The sequence below is a fragment of the Barbus barbus genome (genome assembly GCF_936440315.1).
Source record: "Barbus barbus genome assembly, chromosome: 10".
Lineage (NCBI taxonomy): Eukaryota > Metazoa > Chordata > Actinopteri > Cypriniformes > Cyprinidae > Barbus > Barbus barbus.
This window is the reverse complement of record NC_136738.1, coordinates 24,269,016-24,293,807: the sequence shown is the minus strand read 5'-3', so window position 1 is coordinate 24,293,807 and position 24,792 is coordinate 24,269,016. Positions and strand designations below refer to the sequence as shown.

Genomic DNA, 24,792 nt, shown 5'->3' with positions numbered 1-24,792 from the left:
AACTATAATTGTATATCAATTATACTAAAGTAACACAGGTACTGTCTGTGTCTACTCTGGGTCCTTTTGAGTTAGATACTTTTGCTTAAATTATTGCTTTTTTTTTTCTTTTTTTTTAAGATTAATCTGAAGTTTCAGTGAGACTAAACAGAATACAGATTATTTCCAAACAGGTTTTCCATACAGCTTCTGCTTGAAAACAGGTAGCCCTGCTCAGAACACCACTGGATGAGCTAGAAGTTGACATGTTGGCCCACTCAAACCAACAGAGCAATGTTTTGAAATCACCACAAAGCCACAGTTTTTACATTCTTGGAGAAGCAGGGATCCAAATTCAAAAACTGAGCCGTATGGGAGCCACTGACTCATAGAATTAAACTTTCACAAGCCTTTTTTTGCTGGCAAATTGAATTAGCATAATAGTGTTTGTTTTTTTATATTAGAAAGAATATCATTCAGAGTATTAAAAAACATAGCTTTAATTGCATGCTGCCATATGAAGTCAGTATTACATCTGATTTAAATGCAGAGAGATTCTCAACGAAAATATGTGAACGTAAGCGATTCTGGCTGCGCTAATTCAGATTTGTCAGTGCATTCCGAAATGTCGCAAGTACGTCTTGCTTTCTCATGGGTTGCTATATAACAGATAGTAGCATAAGCCTAGCATAAATTTAGAGTTATATTAGTTTCAACGGATACCTCCCCACCAGACAAAATCTGACTCGGCAACAAACTGACACAAAGTTCTCCCCTCAGTGGCTAATATTGATTATATTTGACATTATTGTTGCAAATTTATATTTTATCAACATTTGCAACAATTTTATTTGCAGCTTGGGACCCTGGGAACTAGTGGCTTACTTATAGCTGTCTCTTCCCATGTGGATCAGGAGAAAGCATTTCAGCACAAAAACAACAAATCTCACATTTGACCTTTGACAGTATGGATGTAGTATACTGGTCAGTGCAGTACTCAGGGTGTGTAACTCACTGTCCACTGGGCTCATGTAGTCAGGGAAATGAGCAGCTGCGGCCGCTGTCGGCATGAGCAGGTCTCCATAAGGGCTGCGGTGACTGGCGATGAGGTGATAGTACTCTGAGGGGTTGGCCCCTGGCGGGGGAGGGGGTAGCCCAAACAAGCTCCACTCCTTCAGGTGTTCGTGGGTCACTGCTCAGACAGAGAAGAGAAGAGTTTAGTATTTCAGGATTCATACACACATATGGGTAGCGGAGGGTGAAGTTAGACGCACTGTCCCCTGCACAATGTTTTGTCACATGGCCATAACAGTATTAAGACATCTTATACAGCTGCTAGACATTTTCTGATTCTGTTTTTAGCATAAAAAAATGGTAAATACCTTAAAAATTCAAATGAATAAAAGTATTTAAATAGCTAATGATTAGCCATTAATTATTAAATGAAGTATTTTGTAAGTAGGCTGAACTAATACTGACCGTAAGTGTCACCTTCAAATAGGAAATATTATTATAAATGCTGTGTAATGTTAAAAATTGTTTCACGACATTGAAAATATTAAATATTAATACTAAAATATGAACTTTAATATGACTCCCTTTTAATTTATTTTATAAATTATTTACATAATATAATAAGCAAAGTCTGTACACATACAGTAAAAGATAGAATAGAAAAATATTATGAAATATTACAATTTAAAATAACTATATTCTTTTTGAATATATAATACAAATGTTTATGTATATTATTCCTGTGATGGCAAAGTTGAATTTGCAGCAGCCATGAGCCCTCAGATATTATTCTAAAATGCTTATCTGGTGCTATGATCATTTTTTCCCGGATTCTTTGATGAATAGAAAGTTTAAATAAGTGCATTTATTTAAAATAGATATCTTTAGTACCAATTCAAATATTTAATCAACTTTTTTGACCTTGCTGAACAAAAAATAAAAGTCTGTTTAAAAAAAATCTATTATATAGATTTATAGTTTATAGCAGATATCTTGAAGTATGTTTACAAGTAAAAAGTGGTGTTCTCTCCTTGCCTAAACTTGGGTAAATTTGTTAACACCCGCACCTAGTAAAGCACCCCAGACTAAAGGTGTCAAAAGCAATACATGCAAAGGATATATTTATTTTTCTTTCAGCCTAGGTCAGACAACCATTAGTGCCTCCTATGTCATTTCCGTAACACTCGCCTACAACGAAAAAAATAACAGCAGTTCACGTCCATGCTGCTTAAGTTATGGGACACTCAGGATTGAGGAGGAGGAGGGGGGGGGGGGGGGGGGGTCCACCTCATTCTTGCTGCTTGGCCATTCATACCATAACAGCTCTATCAGGAACAATTAAGCCCTAGCGAGGTTAAAAAAGAACAGGCGTGTGTTTGTGCTGGATTCATGGCAGAAAAAGGCCGTTTATTTTCTCCACGCTCGCCGGATCGTATAACTGCGTCCCTAGAGGGGCTCAGAAACGAAGTGAGGAGGGGTGCGGCAGAGGCCAGAGCTGAAAAAGCCCTGAGGCGGTGGACTGATGAAGGCAGATCAGCAGTCAGAACACTGCTCTGGGGCAGGGGACATCTCCAGCGATCTTCATCAGTTTTCTTTATGGAACTTCTGTTAAACATGAGAACATGATTGACTTCTGCACAACTGAAGATCTGTCATTAAATTAGTTGACTGTATAATGCAGGAGGAAAAAAATCTTTGACTCAGATTGATGAGGAATTTTATGCAAATCATTGAATTAATCACTTGTACGCCTTTTATTGCGAGACCTTTGAAGATGTTGGTCAGCTGCTGGGAACAAGGTTTATATGAAATGGTGGGAAATAGGCTTTTTAGTTGTTATTAAGACTAACTCAAAGACTAAGACTAATAACTAGACTAATAACTAAGTTGTAAAGACTAGCTCAACTCCTTCCTTTATCTCTACCGCCATTTAATCACCAACACAATCTATTCCACATTGCTTATTTAAGTGTGAAAGCAGAGCCACTACTGCCAACACTTTTTGCTTGGTGACTTATCTCTCGTCCCAACTTGTTATAGTAACAAGGCTGAAAGGACCAGGCTTTTGGCAAGGTAGATAATATTCAGCAAACGGTTTTCTTTCTGACTATCATCTATTTAGATATTCAGGCCTACATAAATAAGAACCGGGTTACAGTAATGTTTTTTAGCATGCTTAATGTCCAAATCGTTGACACATTAAAGGAGATAAACAATGGTAGAGAGCTTCTGTTGTTTTTCAGTTTGTGGAGGAGTGGAACCATTAGCTTTCTTTCTTCACTGACCAATGGTTTTATTCCTTTTCCCAGACATACCCCCACAAACATAAAACCCACTTTCAGCCGGTATAACGGGTGATTCAAAAGTGCTCTAGGATTTCTACTGGCATCTAACAGCATGGAGGTAGCATCACAAAAAAGCATGTTTTTAGTAAGCCATTGTAGAAATACCTTGGCTGTCCCGGATGTTATAATTCACTCACCCTCATGACATTCTAAACCTGTGACTTTCTTTTTTTTTTTCAAGCATGAAATAAGATACTACATAGGATGTTCGCTCCATAAAATGAAACCGAATGGTTTCTAGGGGCTGTCAAGAACCCAAAACATCAAAGTATTGTTAAAGTGCTTCATTTCTGTCTTTCCTCACACTTAGATTACTTATGGTGCTTTTAGTCATTTTTGAAACATTTGCTTTTGTGAAAAGACATGAAATGTAAATGAAATTTTGACATTTTTGGCTGAACATACACAACTGTTCAAATGATTGGGTTTGGTAAGACGTTAAAATGTTTTTGAAATACGTTATATGGAACAAGGCTACATTTACTTGATTAAAAATACAATAAAACATTAATATTATAAAATATTATTTACATTTTATACAAAGCTGTATTTCTAACAACCATTACTCCAGTCTTCACTGTCACATGATCCTTCAGAAATCATTCTGATCGTCTGATTTGGTGCTCAAAAAACATTTATTTTTATCAGTGTTTAAAACGACTAAGCTGCTTAATATTTTTGTGGATATTGTGATTTATTTACTCCGGAATCTTTAAAAATAGCAGCACAGAGCACAATTATTGCAAGTTAGTGTATTTGTCAATGACAATAGCACCCCGGTACATGGGGAACAATATGAGACTCACCGTCAGCTGGGCTCAGTCCACGTGCTGCAGAGATCATGGAGAGCGTGGGGCTGCTGTGGACTGATCGCAGGTAGTGCTCCATATGTTGGTTGACATACGGGTGAGGTGGGTTGAAGGGTGATTCTCCGGTAGTTGCAGCATGAGGCGATAGTCGGATAAGAGGGATATCAGAGATAACTGGACTGCCAGCTAATCCATGCGGTCTGGCAAAAGACAAAGAAGACCTCAATTACTTTCTTACAAAAAGACAAGCTGCCACATAGTTTAAGTGCTTAAGTGTAGCGTAATTACGGACCCTGTGTAAATCCATGTCTTGAGGCTACATAAAAATACTTAATGTCTTTTTCACGGTGTCAAAGACAGACCTTAATTATTTCACTTAAAACAAGCTCACAACTTATTATTATAGTGATCAGGAAATCAAAAATTACTTTTTATTTCCTCAATGCATAGTCCTGATTTTATGGTGCATGATTCATTGAGTTTCCTTTTTAGACAGCGCCACAAATCTCCCTTAATTTTTCATCCCATGTCTCCTACAGTCGTCTGGCTCCCTTCTTGTATGTAACGCCTTCTTTCCAAAATTATTTCAATTTGTGATTAATAAAATCAAATTTCACCCTCTATTTTTTTCCCAAGTTTAACCAGTTTCATTTAGAAATATGTTGCATATTAAAGTAAAAATATATATAAAATGTATCAAAAACTGCAAAGGTAAATCAAGACACTTCAATATTTTTGTCTTGTTTTCCATACAAAATGTCTAAATCTCAAATCAAAAGTATATCTGAGAACCAAATTTATAGATAAATTAAAATAAGAAAATTTGCTAAGTTCTATATTCTTGACAGAACAAGTTGCTGGCAAACAATTTTAGGTTCAGGTCAGGTCCAGTTGACAATGTGAACTGTGAAAGTGATCATGTTCTTTTCATGACTCCCAAATGTAGACAAGTTACTCCTCCCTTTACGCCTGAGGTCTTGAACAAGTCGAGACTGAGAACGCTGTAGTACATGGTCGTTGTAATGTCTGCGTGGGATGGACACCTCTGAAGACACACAAGCCTGAAGTGTTATGATGAGACTGCTTAATACTTCCCCTCCATTTTTCAGACGGTGTTTGAAGAAACTGATGTGTAAAACAAGATAGTGGGGCAGAAGTTCACAGATAGCCCACAGGTTGTGGTGAGGATATAAATGTGTCACGTCTTGGCAGGTACCTACGCCGCCCGTACGCTAGTCCAAAAAACACCAGCCAGGAGGCAGCTGTAAGTCTAACATTTCCTGAAAGTAGAGCACACAGTCTGATCTTCTGAATCAGAGAGATGTTTGAAGAGATGTTTGTGTGTGGTTCCCTCAACTAAATGTTAATGTATAGTGGTTGAACACCTGGACGAGAGCAAGATCAGAATCTGATGTCCTAGTAGTACATGTACGCATTTGGCAGTCGCTTTTATCCAATGCAATTCAAGCTATACCATTCTTATAATTCATGAACTCCTTGGGAATCGAACCCATGACCTTCATGTTAGTGTACAATGGTTGAACACCTGGACGAGAGCAAGATCAGAATCTGATGTTGTTCTTTTACATTTACGCATTTGGCAGATGCTTTTAGCCAAAGCAACTTATATTGCATTCAAGCTGTAAAATTGTTCAATTTATTCATTCCATGAGAATCGAACCCATGACCATGGCATTGCTATCACCATAACCTTAGAGTTACACAAAGGTCCTTTAAAGAAAAAGTAATTATTGTAAAATAAACCCAAAAAATGTGATCTGGACCATGACGTCAAACTGATTCTGATTGGCTAATGCTGTGACTGACAAATCATAACCCAGCATCCCAGAGAGCTCTTTTGTTGCAGTTGAGTCCCTAAATGGAGTGCTCTTGAACAGAAGGGATATGTCAGACAGTGTTAAATAAAGCAGACCCGTCTATGTCCCCATACTACTTTACTTTCCACTGGGAGAGGAAATGACCATGCGTATGAATCAGAGCCTGCGTTCCACAAGGGTGTGTTCTCTGCACAGGCTGCAAATTGCGGGGGGATGGTCGGTTCTTCTGGGGATTTGATGCCAAGCAGGCTACAACTATAGCTACACATTCATTTTGTTTCAAGGAAAATTAGACAGTACTCAACGGGAAAGGAAAAAAAGCTTTTGCCTCAATGAAAGGGGGATGTTTCTTTTAAGAAAGTGTATGTTATTTAGATTTGTTTGACATGTGAATGAAGAGGATTACAGATTGCCTCCATCAAAATGTATTTAGTCATGTGCCAAATACTTAAGGTAACAGTTCTGTCATCATCCACTCACCGTCATGTTTTTTCCAAACCAAGATGTTTAGCAGAAAGTTGAATCTTGCTGTTTGGCGTGCAATGAAAGTAAATGGTGACCAGCTGCAAAAATGGATTAAAAGCACCATTTAAGTATAATAAAAGTAGTTAGAATGACTGTAGCTGTGCAATAGCTTTGTGTGAGGAACAGAATTTTCAAATATACTAGGTTGACGGTGATGATGCATAACGTCATTGGTTATTTTGCGGGGTTTTTTTTAGTAAGTAACTTAAATTTGTGCCCGTTTATCACACAAAGCAATTCTGAAGAGACTCTGAAGAGAAGTTATTGCCTTAGTGTTTTTTGTCATGTTTGTAGTTTTACAGCCCTGATTACATTCACTTTCTGCTTAGCATCTCCTTTTGCAATTGCACAGAAGAAAGAATACAGGTTTAAAATGACATGAGGCTGAGTAAATGATGACAGAATTTGAAACCATTGCTTTAACACATGCATTTTTCAAAAATGGATAAACTGTTTTTTGTACCTTTAATGAGATGTGAGCAAAGCCTACAGTGATGATCTGAATGGTGGGTATCAGATGCATTATGCTTGGCACAGTCTGGCTTCATCTCAGTCTCTCATTTATACCATCTCTGTTCGGAGGCCAACCTGCACGCAGCCTGAGTCGTGCTCAGTTTCCAGTAAACGCCTGCAGACTACCAGGCTTGTCCTGTTGCCAACTTTCTGCCATCAGCCTCCTTGAAAGGATAGCCATAAAGACGTCTCTGTTCTTGAGGAACTGAAAGAAAACAGACTCGCCATACACAAACCACCAAATCCTCCCCCCCCATTTGTGGAAGGGGGGGGGGGGGGGGTGCTGGAGCAAGTGCTCAAAATTAATATTCGCCTGCAATAGTGCTATGATTTTGCAAACTGCCAGCAAAGATGTGTTATCTGCGGCCATCTTGACCATTGATAAGAGTATCACAACAGATGGCATCTCCACAGAAAATGTCAACACGGTTGTAATTATAGTGACCACTGGTTTCAGTGTCCCAATCTGAAGATCAACAGATGTCAATTAAAAACTGTTAACTAAAAACAAAACATACATTTATAATGCAGTAATATTTACAATGGTTTTGAAGCATTTCCCACCATAATTGTACTACTATGGGAAAGTATGTCAACAACAGCAAGAGACAACTCCTAAATATACAAAAACATAATTAACCCAGTTTTGGGTAAATTCCCACATTTCTCAGTGATTGCCAGACAGTCACAATTGACAAGACAACATGTCAACGTATAAATAAATCAGGAAAACTGCTCAGGGTGTTTGAACCCTCAATAATAAGCCATTATTTACAACTTTACCTGTCAAGGGATAAGAAAAAAGAGGGCCCCTACTGACAAGAATGATAACTGAGGTCTTGTTGTTACGCCCTCTCTCTGACAAGACGGTACTTGAACGGTTAAAGAGACCTTAGTCATAGACAGGGTATGTCATGGTGCATTTAGAAAGCTTCTTCTTAATAGCTACCTGTCATTTTAGCAGTCTTCCATCGTTGTACCATGGGTGGTACCTGCCCATAGTAACACAACACAATAACTCCATTTGAAATTCTTTTAATATGTGCTTTCATTAAGCAGTTTCTGTGGAAATATCCAGAATACGCATATTCCCTACTGACTCCAGAGAGAATATCAGTATAACACATTTTAACAGTGTTTCCTGGTCAGGTGTTTTGATTTAGATGAATCACATCATATCCCAGAGAGACTGCAGTTAACTGCCACTGGGAGTCGTGGGAAACTTTTCCGAACTTGAGGCATGCTCTCCAGTCAGTACTGCTGGAGAGCATGGCTCCAGTCAGTACACTAATGTCCAAACATTACAAACATGTATTAACTTAAATATGCAAACCTTTGAACCAAGCATGAGAGTAAAATCTGAATTACCATAACATAAACCAAAAGATATGTGCAAAAATTCCCCTCACAACAGAAACACTAATTAAGTTGGACAACGTCTGTTAGTACATTGGTTTGAAAGAAATGTTGGGTGGTTCTTGATACCACTGCAATCTGAAACTGTTTTCTAAAAAGAAAAATGCTAGTGAGTGAATAAGGGAGGATGTGTTTTTCTCATTCACTCTGCTGTCATTGAGGTTCTGGGAAAGGAAAGCTAAATTCTAGATGCTAATTGCTCTGTTTACATGCTGAAATACTCTACAAACATTTAGACATTCATCTTCAAGATGTGTTAACTCTTTCCTATTTATGCTTGTGGAGAGAGGTTTGATTGCTAAGGAAGTTTCTTTGGCAAATGTGTTTGAGCATATTTGAATATACAGAAACCGCTATTTTAATCTGCAGTTCACAAGTCAAACAATTGCCACTGTTATACGACAATTCAATCAATTATGAAGGTAATTTTAGAAAAAAATCCTAGCACTGTATTTGTGTTCCACCTACGTCTCCAAGCAACACATTGCAATAATCGTATCAGTTAAGAAAATAATTCAATTAATCACTCTTTAAGACGGTCACTTGTTTCTGTCTTCAGTCAATCGGTTTGTTTGAACAAATTAGTTAAGAGAATCACTCAATTACTTTTTAAGATATTCACTTGCTTTGTCCTGAATGAGTCAGTGTGTTTGAACGAAAGGGTTGAATGAATGACTCCTAAAGTGAGTCGCTACCTACTGTCATAGTGATGTAACACACCGAAAGAAACGCTGAAAAAACACTACCACCGATGCAGAGGTATTTTTGCAAATATTTACCAATGAAAACCTCTTACAACCCCTTTTACATGTAGCAAAGATGTCTATCCTAAGTGGTAACATGAAACTTATGCATCATGAATCATTCTATAGGGTCCAATCCTTAAATCAGACCCTTGCCATACACCTCCAAAAGATAACACTGTGCTTAATTTGCTGTGCAATATACATGTAATTAGGTGAATTGGACACAGGCAGTGAAAAGGACAGCTAAATCAAGGTCTTGATGAATTAGGGGGCCTCTGTCAAGGCCAAGTCACATTAATCAAAGGAGCCAGAGTACACATAGAGAGACGGCAGGAATTCTCTTTTTCGGACTGTTTCGGCTCTTGTGATAAATTGTTCTAGTGTCGCTGGGCTCGCAGTATATCGCTATCCAATCAGTGATTTTAAATGCAAATGCACAGTTGCACTGATGTTAGTCATTGTATATATGAAAATGATCATATTTTTTATTTCACATTTAATATTAAAATAATATTTATATTTTTCCTATTACAAACATAATCAACATAACTGACAAAACATACCTTTAATTTCAGAATTTCTTATTATTTGGCTTGCCTCTTTCACTTTGTGTAGTTTTTTATTTTTACATCCTAGGGCTTTCTTATTATTTCCAGGTTTAACAGACAAAACCTGCCAAAGCCGTTTCAGTAAATGTCAGACTTACAGTTGTTGTCCAAAACTACAAAATACTACAAGGATGAGATGCTAACATGCCATCAGCTTTGTAATAAACACTCATTTTGTCTGTGATAAGAAACTGACTGAATCTTTGGCATTTGTTTCTCACTACTTGGATGTTTGCTCTCCATGTGCTGCAAAACTACAGCTGAACAAATTTTTCTGTCAGAAGACAAACAAATGTACTGGACAAGACCTGACAATGGCATGCTCTCGGTGTGCTTCATATCGAAGATGACTCAACAGGTTGTTTCTTGATTAACGATGATTCCATCAGTGCAAAGAGAGGTAAATGAATGTTGAAGTGGCTAACAAACTTACCCATGCATGGGGTGCAGAGGATGTGGCTCATAATGGTACCTCCCCTCATGGTGGCGCATGTCGATCGGTATCGGGGTGTGGAAGGTTGAGAATAAGTGAGGAGCTATGGAGTCAAAGAGAGAAGAGAAGACAAACATGTCAACAGAGGCTATAATACAGCATATATGGCTGTTTTGTGCAAAGACGCTAACTCATTTTACACAATAATACCACAGAAAGAGAAAAAGGAACAAAAAGAAATACATAAAATTAGTGTCTTGGAACAAATTCTTCTTCAAAATGTACTTGTTCACAATTTTGAAGCATATTAGAGTACAGAGTTGTTAGCTTAGCAACAGGCTAATGTATGACACAAAAACAAATTAGATTTATACTAGATTTCATAACTGAGCCACAGTCTGGCCCTCTTATCTCCAAGATAATTGAAAACTTACCAACGGTTCTTCAATATTAGTGGTTTTACATGTGCAATGAGTAGATTACAGTTTCTCATGATGAGTTTTTATATGTCTGGGCTAAAAAAAGAGGGCCAAAACATGCTCTTCCTGTTATAAAAAGGTTGATTGCTTTAAGGGGGTCTTGTAAAAAACCAACATGCTTTCATTAATGAGTGGAACTTACTTAAGGTGGTGGTTATAGATCTTTGAGTAAGCACTAAATAGCGTATACTGTCTGCATCTTTAATTTATTATTATTATTTGCTCTTAACGAGCTCCTAAGGCTATTTTTGGATGGACTCATCCCATCTCCTGTGCGTGCTTGTCTGTGCCCATTCCTTGCCTATATTAAAATTCTTGGGCATCACGTGCACCAGTGAGTCAGGCTTGACCTGAGAACAGAGACTATGGGGGTAAAGTCCTCAGATCATTATCTCTACCTGTGAGGAGATGAGGGTAGATGAGTGTGGGGAAGGGCCACAGGGGCCTCTCAGGGACCCATCAGGAGGAGACCTGTATGAGTCAGCATTCCAGAGCTGCCACTCTCACTCCAATCATCACCTTGGCTCTCAAGCATGCATTATTTTGATTCAAGACTAAGGAACATGTCAAACAATATGGGCTGAATTCACTAGGAAGTTGTTTTTTTCAGCATAAAACCTGCACTTCATTCACCTACAAATAGCAGGTAAACTTGTTTCTATGTAAATTGTGCTTATTTTAACAGGGAACGAGGGCACTAATGGTCAAAAGTTTGAACATGCCTACTTGTCATGGTTTTTTGGATCATAAGAAAGGTTTTTTGTATGCATAAAGGAATGTTGTCTGTCAAATAAGGAAATTAAGTTTTATGAGGATAAAAAAAAAAAAACAGTAACTAAATGACTCTTATAAAATATATAAAGAACTTAATTTTTAAAAAGTATATATATATATATATATATATATATATATATATATATATATATATATATATGTTTTTTTTTTTTTTTTTTTTTTCTGAGCTGCAAAAATAAGCAAATTTCAACAGTGCATGTTATTGTACTTTGTGAGCTTGCATTCAATTTAAACGTCGGTATTTCCAGTGGAATTTGTCCTGGAGAAATGATCAACTCTTCAACCTTTTCATCACTGTCACTGCGGAAACTACAACTGACAGGTAAGCAGGCTATTTCACAACGGCAAATGCAGGGAGGGATTGGTTGTGCGATGGCTTAAAATCCATCTCAACAGCTCAGTGACTGCATACTTTCAGGCTGTAGTAGTTCGTTTTTCCTTGCCAATTAGGTGGACTCCCTTTCCTTGGCGAGTTGGATATGGAGAGGCATTTCTCAAACCAGGAGTAGGGGCCAAAATAATGAGGGTTTGCGTGTAGGAGGATAAGCATGCATATACATAACATATTCATTGATGCTTTGGCCAAGTGCACAGCATGTCAGCGCTTGAGTAAGCCTTTGGAAACTCATGGGATTCCTGTGTGTTTAAGAATGATGGGAACTGGTGCTGTAAAGTGTGGAGAATCATATATGAGCTAAAACGCTTATTAAGTTACTAAAAGCAGTTTTTCATTTTTCTCTCACTGAGCTAATGCAATGATTCACATTAAACATCATAAAAATATACTGCAGAAGACCAATCGTCATATGGCAACCTCTCCAAACACAACAACTGAGCAGACATTAATTGAAAGACATAATCTGGGATACAGTAACTCTGACTTGAGGGTGGACAAGGCCTCATGAGGATGTAGAGGCAGGGATGGCCTGAGAGGGGCTTATTCCATCACCCAGACAGCTCCATTGTTCTTGGGCCAAAAGGAGGGCCAAGGTCCAGCACTCAGGAGGGTACGCACTACTACACAGGTGTGATTATATGGTTTGACCCACTCTGTTTCCTATAAAGAACAACATGATATAGTATGCTCCTACCAGTATTGAGCAAGTGGTCAAAAAGTCAAGGGGCTTGTGCATACATTTTCATCCCAAAGCTGTATTCCAGAAAATCTTTATATTTAAGAATGTTTAAGAATTTTAATAGAAACTCTTAAAAAAATCTTTAGACGTTTCATTCTTTAAAAAATGACAGACTTCAATGTTTTCTATTCACGATGTCTTGTCTAATACAACAAATTCAATACTTTAATACACAGGTAAATCTTAAACAAAATACAGACCAAATCAAGTCGAAGCGAAGCAAACCATAACAAACCAAAAAACATGTTAAATAGATGGATTTAAGTAAACCAGATTATTTTATTTTATAAATATTATATATATATATATATATATATATATATATATATATATATATATATATATATATATATATATATATATATATATATATGTAAAAATCACAACATGTGGGGTCAAAATGGGCCCCTTTATGCATTCTACAGTTAATATCTTTACATTAAAAATTACTAGTAAATTCATAAATGTAGACTTTTGGGACACACATTATTTTAAGGTCCAATTCTCGCTATAAACAAACCATTAACTATAACTTTTGCCTCAATAAACTCCTAATTGCTGCTTATTAATAGTTAATAAGGTAGTTGTTAAGTTTAGGTATTAATTTATGTAGGATTAGGGATGTATAATATGGTCATGCAGAATATGCATAATAAAAAGCCAATATGATAACAGGCTAATAAACAACTAGTTCATAGTGGAATTGGTCCCTATACTAAAGTGTTAACAACTTTTGAGCTATAAAATAACTATATTTCTGAAACAAAAAAATTGTGTATAAAAGCTTTGAGTAAAAAAAACAAGTGCATAATGCAATAAAAACAAAAAAATCATTTATTAAACTCTTAAATAAAACTTGTTTAATTTATTTTATTATATAAATTCCCTCCTCCCCCTCATAAATAATAACAAATAACATTGCAATACAATAAAAACACAAATCCATCTATTTTTAAGTAGTAAGCACCATGTTTTGGTTACGAAAAGTATTATTGTTTCAGTGCCACATTATAATTCCTAAAATGTACAAAACATCCTGTCAGGACCTGGTGAAAACCAGGCATCCACGTTCTGTTGCGGGTCAGGATTAGCTTGTGGTTTGATGTCCTTTTAAAGACAATAGCAGGTGGTAGACATTATCAACGGGTACTCAAAGTAGAGGAAAAACATTCACTTTTCATGTCCGAACGGAGCCGAGAGACAGGCGGCTTTGTACTGAGAGTAGCTCATCTTTAGAGGAAGCACTGAAGAACAATAATAATATCCTGAGAGGCCAGGCAGCAGCAGTGTAATTAAAAAGGCTTTTCTGTCTCGCTCCAGGAACAAGAGGGGAGCGAGCAGGAGGGAGTCGATTCAGACAGGAAATTCCAGCAGAACGGCCTGGCATGGTGCCTAACTACACAGCACCATGCAAACCGCTCTACACCAGATCCCTAAGCTGCCTTGAACCCTGGGAAGCCGCAGGCCGAGCAGGAGCCACCAGTGGAGTCAGCCGATCCTGGTAGCATGCAATTTGTTCCCATTTTTGAACAACCTAGTGAGGCCTTTCTTGACTTAATGTCACACATCAGTGTGTGCAGCAGTACGCAACAGTTAAATGCTCTGGGGGGGGGGGAAGAAAAGAGAGGCTTGTCTTCTCTATCCATCCTGCACCTGGGAAATGTTACACTGTATAACATCCCTATTTAGTCTGTGTTGATGGTTTTTTCCCAAGGCGTTAGTTGTGGCGGCAGAAGGATTAGGGGTTTAGGGGAGAGCACGAAAACTGCTTCCAGCATTAAAAGGAAGTATTAAGTGAATGACTTTTCTTTTAACACCCCAGGGGCTTTGTAAAATGATACATTTCTTATTAATAGGGGATTTCTGGCAAAGGCCAAATAGATTAAGTTATGGCATCCATACCACAATCATAACAGGTATACCTCTTGTTAACTGTAGATCCTGTGCCAATTTAGAATATTTCAGAGTAGCTACATGGTTTCTGTTAAATGGAAAAAGGAAATTTGTCCAACTGAGTATTTTTTTTAGTGCTTTATGGCTGTTTACCAGCCTAAACCAAAAGCGCCCAACCCCAAGTCTCTATGCTATTCTGGTCTCTAGATATGGCTTCAGTGTAAATCAATAGGAATTTATTATCAGTCTGACACGAAAGGGATAATCAATGGCTAGCCGTGCATTAAAGGATTTTAATGCACGACATGGAGGCAAAGAACCAGTGTTGCCAATTTAGCTATTTTGTAGCTAGATTATACTTCCCCACCCCTTTTGAGACTTTTTTCAAAAGTTTAGGGACAAATATAGAAACTACTTGAACAAACCTTATCTAAGTTCTCATCTTGCCCACTGATCTCTATTCATCTTTATATAGATCAGTGAATTTGGCATTATGATGTCATCTAGTGACATTTAGCTACCAGTTTTAGCTACTTTTAATTGAAAGCAGTTGGCAACACTGCAAAGAACCGCCCGACGCAAAGCGGAGGGTGGTTGCCTCCGCAAAGTGCATTAAAATCCTTTAATGCACGGCTAGCCATTGATTATCCCGCTTATTCCATGGTCAATTGGTAATTTGCCAAGTTATAGGCAAGTTAAAACTTGTCTTGCTCTTTGCAGCGCAGTATTTGCCCGAATGGGTAAAAATGACGGTTATTTTCGTAAGTTATGGCTCGTTAGCCTAGCATTCTGCCTGCTTCAAATCAGACACAGAGATGAAATAGTGACTTCCGGTATAGCAATGAAGGAGTGAATAGCTACATTTACATTTACATTTATTCATTTAGCTGACGCTTTTATCCAAAGCGACTTACAATTGCTATATATGTCAGAGGTCGCACGCCTCTGGAGCAACTAGGGGTTAAGTGTCTTGCTCAGGGACACATTGGTGTCTCACAGTGGATTCGAACCCGGGTCTCTCACACCAAAGGCATGTGTCTTATCCACTGCGCCATCACCACCAGCTAGAGAACGGGGGCTCCCGATCCATCCTTTAAGTTTCAAAATTTATAAGACATATAAGATCAACAATCACAGTGATAGCTACTTAAGACATCGCAGAACTATGAGTAACTCTAAACAAAAGCAAGCTCACTCTCCAGCTCCGCCGACCACGAGATCAACCGCTAGCATAGCGGGTAAATTAGCAGCCATGGCTACCTCATCTAATGCAGAGAAACAATTCGCGACTGAGACTACTGAACCTGTCTCCATGGACCAATTAGTTTCTGAACTAACAAAACAAAGAAATAGTATCAGAGAAGACATTTGTGGTTTGATTCAAGAATTTATTGGTCCTTTGCAAAGTTTGATAGATGCATTACGAAACGGTGGATGACTTTCAAGGCTGTTTGGTGTCGATGGAATCCCGAGTTGGGGAAAACTTTGAAAAGCTGATAGCGGCATAAAAAGTTATCAAAACTCTGCAAACCCAAAACTTGTCCTTGCTTGACCGCATCGAAGACCTGGAAAACAGATCCCGCAGATCCAACTTGAGGATTGTTAATATTTCAGAAGGGAATGAAAATAATCAAGATCCCGTTAAGTTCGTTTCCGAAATGCTGAAGGAGGTGACGGGAGCAGAAGTCTTTGATGAACCACCAATACTGGAGAGAGCTCACCAATCCCCCGGTCAAAAACCGACAGATGGCCGAAAATCACGTCCATTTGTGGTTTGCTTCCACCGGTTCCAAGACAAAGAGAGGCTACTCCGACGGTCAAGAAGTCATGAGATCCAGTACAAGGGGAACGCAGTCAGAATATATCTGGATCTCAGCGCTGCCCTGTCAAAGAAACGCGCTTTGTACAATGGCATAAAACAATCACTTTACCAAAAAGGAATACAATTCCAGCTGCTTTACCCAGCTCGCTTGAGTGACATTCGAAGAACAAACTTTCATATTCAATTCACCTGAGGAGGCGAAACAATTCTACGACCAATGGGTCAATGCCTAAAGCCAACCGGAATATCTAATCTAAATTTATCTTCAAGTGGAGAACATTACCCGTTATCTACGAGGATGACTTGTTAAAGATATAGGTATCTTTAAGGCATTCGTTTTATTTAATCCTTGCTTCAAATATTAATGTTCTTCCTTGTCTGAGAAATACTTGTTTTGGAGAAAAAAATAAAAAATTCTGAAAATTTAATGACTGTGGATTGATACACCAAGGACTAAAAAGTAAACTGTAAAAAGTTATGGCTGTAGAATATGTTATAGTGGATTGGGATACCCCGTTGATAGAAACGGTTCTGAGTAATTTGAGGGATTACTGGGGGTACGTGTATGGGGACCTGCCATTTGTCTCCGATTTTGAGAAAAATATAGGAAGAGGTCAGTGTTTCTTGTGCTTGATTGGAAGGGATGGGAGAGAGGGTGGGACGTTTATATTTTTGTTTTGTTTTGTATCACTCACTTGAACCTGTGGAAATATGGTCTTACTTTTATTCATCTATTCTTATAAATGTATTGACTGATATGTGACATGTTTAAAAAATAAGGAGTGTCTTCCATTCGTTTTATTACCTGGAATGTTAAGGGCATGAATGGACCAAATAAAAGAACGCGTATTTTTGCTCATTTAAAAAAAATGAAAACGGATATAGCGTTTTTGCAAGAATTCCTAAGAAAGTCCAGTTTAATGCATCTAAATGTGTTTCTGATCCCCAAGGACGCTTTGTTATTGTGACTGGATATCGGTTTCAAATCCCTGTTGTCCTGGTATGTGTTTATGCCCCAAATTGGGACGATGTTAAGTTCATTCATAAAATTCTCACATCTACCAGATTTAAATACATACAAATTAATATTTGGCGGAGATTTTAATTTGTGTTGTTAATCCAAAATTAGATCGTTCAAATCCAAAACCAATGCCACAATCTAAATGGTCTTTAGCTCTCTCAACTTTTATGGCACAAACAGGATGTTTGGATCCATGGAGATTTTTATTTCTACAAAAAAGAGAATTTTCCTATTTCTCTTATGTTCATTCTTCTTGCTCTAGAATAGATTATTTCAATATATTGATAAAACACTACTTCCTTCATTACAATATCGGATCATGCCCCACTACTTCTACATTTACGATTTGCTCTCTGCAGTAACCAACGCCCTACATGGAGATTAAATCCAACTCTGTTGGCAGACAAAAAATTTCATAAATATATATCAACAGCAATTGATACTTTTTTGGCTACAAACATAATTGAAGAGGTATCACCATCGACTTTATGGGAAACATTTAAAGTAGTCATCAAAGGTGAAATCATATCTTATTCATCATATACCAACAAACTAAAGAATGCAAAATTACAACAACTCATTGATTCCATAGCAAAAATAGATAGCCATGTCTCATTAACTCCTTCAGGAGAGTTATTCAAAAAGAGAGTGGAACTTAAAGCGCAATATGATCAACTTTCAATTGAAAGGACTCAACAGTACTTGTTATGGTCTAAAGGGAATTTTTATGAACATGGGGAAAAAGCAAGCCGATTACTAGCACATCAGATAAAATGTCAGTCAGCTTCTAGACTAATTCCACAAATTCGAAACGGATCACAACAACTAACAATGGACCCCAAGGAAATGAATGACACCTTCAAAGAATATTACTCTAATTTGTACTCTTCTGAGTTTAAAGAAAAGATACCTCAAATATGTTAATGTTTCTAGATGGTTTAAACATTCCGAAAATTAATTTTGAGCAAAAAGAAAATTTAGAACAGCCTATTAATCTACAAGGGGTCATAGACTCAATAAATGCAATGCAAAGTAGCCTGGTCCGGATGGATATCCCATAGAATTTTATAAAGCCTTTGCGCACAAAATTGCTCCACTCCTATTGAAAATTCTTTAGAAAATGTCAAATTACCACAAACCCTTACAGAGGCATTTATAACACTTATTTTAAAACCAGGAAAAGACCCATCCATGTGTAGTTCTTATAGACCAATTTCATTGTTAAATGTCGAAAATACTTGCCAAAATTTTAGCTTTCAGAATTGATTCTCTCATACCAGAAATTTTTTCTCCGGATCAGACGGGTTTTTGTCAAAGTTCGTTCCTCGTATACCAATCTACGGAAGCTCCTTGGAGTCCTGTACTCTCCTGCATCCAGGGAGAGCCCAGAGGTTGTGGTTTCCCTGGATGCAGAAAAAGCATTTGATAGAGTTGAGTGGGGATATTTATTTTTAATATTGAAAAGGTTTGGTTTTGGCCCAAAATATGTAAATTGGATTCAATTGCTTTATTCTACCCCAAAGTCTCTGTTATAACAAACAAAGTGCGCTCACAATTTTTTCTAATAGTAAAAGGCACAAGACAAGGATGCCCTTTAAGTCCCCTTCTTTTCGCATTAGCGATAGAACCACTTTCTATAATGCTTAAATCTCTACAGTCCATAAAGGGCATTGATAGGATGGGTATAGAACATAAAGTTTCTTTATATGCAGACGACCTGTTGTTATATATTTTAAACTCAGTTGAAAATGTCCCAAAAAATAGTGCAAAATCTTTCTGCCTTTGGCAGTTTCTCATGATATAAATTAAATTTTTCTAAAAGTGTATGCTTTCCCATTAACCCTCTGGCTCTACAAATTAAAACTTCATTCCTCCCATTTCATATCTCCCAAGCAGGCGTTAAATACTTAGGAGTACATATTAATCAAACTTTTTCAGGCCTATATAAAAATAACTTTTTACCCCTTATAAATAAAACTAAAACTGATCTACAAAGATGGGACACACTATACCTGTCTTTAGCAGGTAGAGTAAACTGTCTTAAAATTAATGTCCTACTTATTCCAGTCCCTCTCAGTTTTTATCCCAAAAGCCTTTTTTTTCATAAATGAAATAAGCTTATGACATCATTTTTCTGGAAAGGGAAGAACCCAAGAATTAATAAAGACCTTTTGGAAAGATAGCGATCTCAAGGAGGTTTAGCTTTACCTAATTTTATGGGATATTACTGGGCAGCAAATCTTCAAAAAGTCAACTGTTGGTATAATTTCCCAGAGACAGATTGGTGTAAGGCAGAAGCAGATACTTGTATTTCTACATCACTTCCCGCCTTAATAACAATGAAACTACCATTCTCCCCTCATCAGTAGGTATACCTCAAACCCAATCGTAAGTTCAACACTTAAAATATGGTCTCAATTTAGACAAACGTACAAACGTAAGGACTTCTCCTTGTTAAGCCCTCTCAGTAACAACCCTCTATTCCCCGCTGGTAAAATAGTCTACACCTACGTACAGAGGCAGAGCATTGGATTGGCTAAATGCAGTGATTTTTACACTGATAACACTTTCGCTAGTTTCACCGACCTTCTACAGAAATTTCAGCTAGCACAATCTAACCTGTTCCGTTATTTTCAAGTCCGACCTTTTTATTCAAAGTTCCACCTTTCCTAACCTACCCCCTACCTCACTAATGGATAACATTTTTATTAATTAATAATATTAATAAACATTTATTTGATCAAAAATACAGTAAAAACAGCAATATTGTGAAATATTATGAAAATTATTAGTAGCCATTACGCCAGTCTTCAGCGTCACAAGATCCTTAATAAATCCCTTTACTGTCAATTTTGAACACTTGAATATGTCCTTGAATAAAAGTTATAACTTTTTAAAAGATTTAAAGATCTAAAAAAAATCTTACCGATCCCAAACCTTAAAATGGTACAAGTGAATGATCTGTCAGACATTATATAATCTTTTTTACTTAAAGCTATTAAAAAATTGTTAGCAAGATACAAGGTACATTTTTAATGTTTGGGAGTTATGCTAATGTGATTAAAGAAATAACGGTTTAGTTCATAGCAGGACCTTTGTTTACAAAACTCTGTCATAAATACAGTAGCCCCAGATCCTCAGCAGACCTTATGTGCCTTTCCTGTTAATGTTTATAAAGCAGGGTCTCGCTGGCTTCTCTCTGGCAGTCTAAGGCCATGTCAAACAACTGGCCAAATCCATCCAATCACTCACATAATTTCCAGCAAGCTGCTGGCCCTTATAAGCCCTGAGAGCTGAATGTGATTTATTAAGCCTCTCTGAGGCACTGGACTAGTTACCTTAATTGTCTCGATACTTCCACTGTGTCTCAGTCCTGGGACAAAAGCTATCAGGGCAGGGGGCACCAGAAAATAACCCCAATGCATCACAGTACAAGGTATAGAGCTAGCCGTATGTTTGAGTGTGTGCTTTGCTACACATTAGCATGCTTTTGGAGTAACAGTGTCAGTTAGACAATGATAAAAATCTCAGTAAGACTAATTACACATGAAGCTAATCACTAACCTGATTTATCATGAGAGTCGCTAGTCTTGTCAGCAAAATTACTGATGAAACAACCCAAGTGAAAAATAAATATACTAAAATGTATTTGAAATACATTTTGTGCTAAGCATAATACATTTACATATATATGCACTGCAAAATACCCTGCAGTTGTACTTAAAGTCTGCTAAATTGGAACAATTGCTGAAGTCCAACTAAAGATAATACACTGAAGTATATTTGATTGTGCTAAAGTGGATCTATTGCAAGTATACTTCAGGTACACTTTAAATATCTTGCATTTAAAGACCGATATTATTCAAAGATCAAACAATCCTCGTCAGTAGTGATATTAAACACATTTTATGCTTCATATTACGAAATGTGCATTGTGCACAAGTAGTACTCCATTATTGAAAACAGTTGTGCTGCTTAATATTTTGGAGAAAACCATGAAACATTTTTTCAGGATTGTTTGAAACAGCAAAAAAAAACAGCATTTATTTTAAATAGAAATCTTTTGTAACATTATAAATGTCTACTGTTTTTTTCTCAATTAAACGCATAATTGCTTAATTTTTTTCCAAAGTGCAATATTACTATTCAATGGCAAAATATTGAGTGTACATTTAGAATCAGAATCAGAATGAGCTTTATTGGCCAAGTATGTTTACACATACGAGGTTTTAGTGACAGAAGCTCCACAGTGCAACAGTAAAGGACACAGATAATAAAAGAATAATATACAATAATATTTCATGTTATTTAAAGGATATTTGCATCATAAGAGAAAAAAAAACACACATTTGTCTTGTCAAGATGAAGTAAATACTTTTGGTCTATTATTGGTCAGGCAGGGCTGTATACATTATGAGGTTGCAGAGTGCCAAAGCCCTCAAAACCAAAGTTAGTCATTTAAAACGGGTGGATTAAAACAATCATACTGAAGATCTGACATCCATATAGCATGCCTCAAGATCTCATTGGATGAGAGGTTGCTGGGTCACAGCACTGATATTTGTGGTTTTCAAAATGGCATTTAGACATCCTCTTAAGAGCTACTTTGTGCCTTTGGTGCTTGCTGGAATTAGTGATTTACTGCTCCTTAGAGTACACACTATCGTTCCTTACCCATGGAAAACCAGAAAACATCAGCTTAGTGTGATTGAGGGTTTCCAATACAGGCTCATGGTTATGCACTCCCTTAAGCTCTACAAATCTAAAAACGGAAAAGGGAGTTCATTTGAACATCTTCTCTTGGGAACGTTGGTCTCTGTGGTGTTTCAGGAGGCCCTTTGGCCTCTAAACTGCGGGTGATACAAAGGATGTCCATTAACACAATGGGTATGCTAACAGTGGTCAGTGCTGCTTCAGCACTACTGGTCCACCAAAAGGTCTTTTACAACAGGAACGATGGCTGTGGAGGAAGTATTCTCACCTCAAGACAAAGCAGGGGCTCAAGAGCCACAGTGATTCATAAGAGGGAATCCCTGCTTGGGTTCACACCGAGGTGAGACCTTGTTATCTGGGATGTTTAGGGAAAAAAACCCAGTGGAGAAGAAAAAGTCAACACTTAAAATTGAGATGTTTTCCCCAGTGTTGCATGAAGCATTGGTTTCTAAACAAGACCCACCGTGACCCATTTCAAAACCCACTAAAATTTTAGACACTACCATGAAAAACCAGAGTTGACCATAATATGGTCAATTTGGAGATTTTGCTTCTATAACATGCCTTCTTCCAGTCTAGTGGAAAGAAAATATCAAAAACACACACATATAAGTGTTTATTACACTTATTACTCTTTTAATAATAACAAATTTGCTTCAGGAGACTTCAATTACAATACATATTTTTAAAGGCTTTGTTCTCAAAATAAGTTTTTTTTTCTCAGTCTGAAAGTTTGTTCATGTATAATTTGCCTGATTATATAATATCCTAAAAAATTAAATTTCCTTATTTCTTTAAAAAAAATTGTGATTTTCTTTTTCTTTTATCTCTTTTTTTTGTATTTCATGATTTATGGAGTGATAGAAAGAGATATCCAAAATATAAGGAATATGACTTTCTTTCTGTGAAACTTATTTTTGAAAAAAAATCTCAATTTTTATTGATTTTTTTGTCCATATAATGACAGTCATTGGGATCTATTGTTGTTTTGGATCCCATTGACTTTCATTGTATAAACAAAAGGCAAATATATCTTCTTTTTGTGCTGTGTAGAAAAAAGAAAGTCATACAGGTTTGGAACGAGTAAACCATTTTTAGTTCAACAAGATTTTTAAGCTCTAAGAGAGGTTTCCATGTGTGATAAGACCCAGTTAAGGTAATAGCCCATTTACACAAAACAGAGCCCTGACTTTCTAGCCAAACCCCGGCTCTGACTTCAACATGCTCTGGGGGAATTATGTGAAAGAATTTGTTGTAAACCCTTAAACTGAAAACATCTGTGAAGGCACACTGTTATTGGTCTTGCGGATGCCTCAGTTGGGGGTCAGACAGGCTGGTTGCGGTACCTCTCCTTTGCCCTCTCTAGGGGGCCCTCCATTTTCTGCTTGTACGCCTCAGGCCACAAACACTAAGCAATTTTGTCCTTTTCATAAACCAAAGAAGCTTTGGTCCATTCTCCATGTCGGTCTTTTTGTTATTCTTTTACACCCAGGCAGTGGTCTTCCTGGCAGGCTAGAATGAAGTAAGCAATCATAGCAAAACACTCATTCCTGTTACTCAGCATTTAACATGCTTTTTGTGCAGTTTCAGGTCACAATTGCTTTGCCTCAATGCCATTGACAATAAGACCCCCTCATTAAAATTATTTTCCATTGTGAATGCATCACTTCCCGTGGATGAAACTTCCCCTCTTGCTGCCATATCCCCGTGGCTCATGGCTTTCAGTGCTGTCCATTGCTTTTTACTCAGCCGTTTGGACCCTACATGCTTCAAAGAGGCCCGTCATTACCACCAGCGCCGAAATTGGCAGTGTTCTTTACTTTAACCAGAAGTGTCTTGGCTCGCGATAAGCGTCTCATGCCGTCACGCTGCGCAAGTGAGATGATTTATGGAAGGCTGCAATTTTTTTACAACGTTTACGACCAGGAGCGGCACTGCCAGCATCAGCGCCATTGGACACATAGATAATGAACTGCAAGGAAACGTTTCCCGTCAGCCCTCCTCTTTGCTGCGGATGAGAGGATTAGGCTCTTAATTAGTGCCTCCAAAGGGAAAGCTCAATTTACGGGATAGCAACAGAGTACTGGGGGGAGGAGGGTGCAGGAAAATGTCTAACAGGCTGGAATGGGGGCCTCCCATTAGAGAAGAGAAAGGGGGATGGGAGGATGAGAGCTTCTTTCGCCCAGATAAAAGGGGTGCATTCCTCCTGTACCATGATTCACAAAGTTTTTCAAAGAAGGAGGGGTTATAACAGCCCCTAATTCTGGATGGTCCTTGAATATAAGGGGTCATGGAGGTAATGAGCAAATTATCATAATATACCATATCACGATATAAGAGTAAGGTATTAAGGTTAAACCATTCACAAGACCAAAATCTAATATCATGGTATGAGTACGTTTGTATATCATGGTAAAAGACTATATCCATATTATCATACAAGCTTAAAAAAAACAGCAATAATAATAATAATAATAATATTATACATACATACATGCATACATATATATTATTTGCTGATATTAATCCTGTCAAACGATCGCGATTAATCACATCCAAAATAAAAGTTTTTGTTTATGTAATATATGTGTGTGTATTGTGTATATTTATGATGTATATATAAATACACACACGTACAGGATATATTTTAAAAATATTTACATGTATATATTTATATTTGTATAATTGATGTTATATATAAAAAATA

The 24,792-nt window shown here is 37.3% G+C and overlaps 1 protein-coding gene across 1 annotated transcript in view; it reads right to left on the bottom strand.

Moving 5' to 3' along the window:
- LOC306876259 (zinc finger protein GLI2-like) overlaps window positions 1–24,792 on the bottom strand; it is an 80,717-nt gene that overhangs the window by 22,830 nt on the left and 33,095 nt on the right. The window contains exons 3-5 of the mRNA XM_079427281.1: window positions 10,227–10,329; window positions 4,145–4,347; window positions 995–1,171 (exon numbers count right to left, since the gene is read on the bottom strand). Of these exons, the coding sequence (XP_079283407.1) occupies window positions 995–1,171; window positions 4,145–4,347; window positions 10,227–10,329 (483 nt within the window). The remainder of the gene's footprint in view (window positions 1–994; window positions 1,172–4,144; window positions 4,348–10,226; window positions 10,330–24,792) is intronic.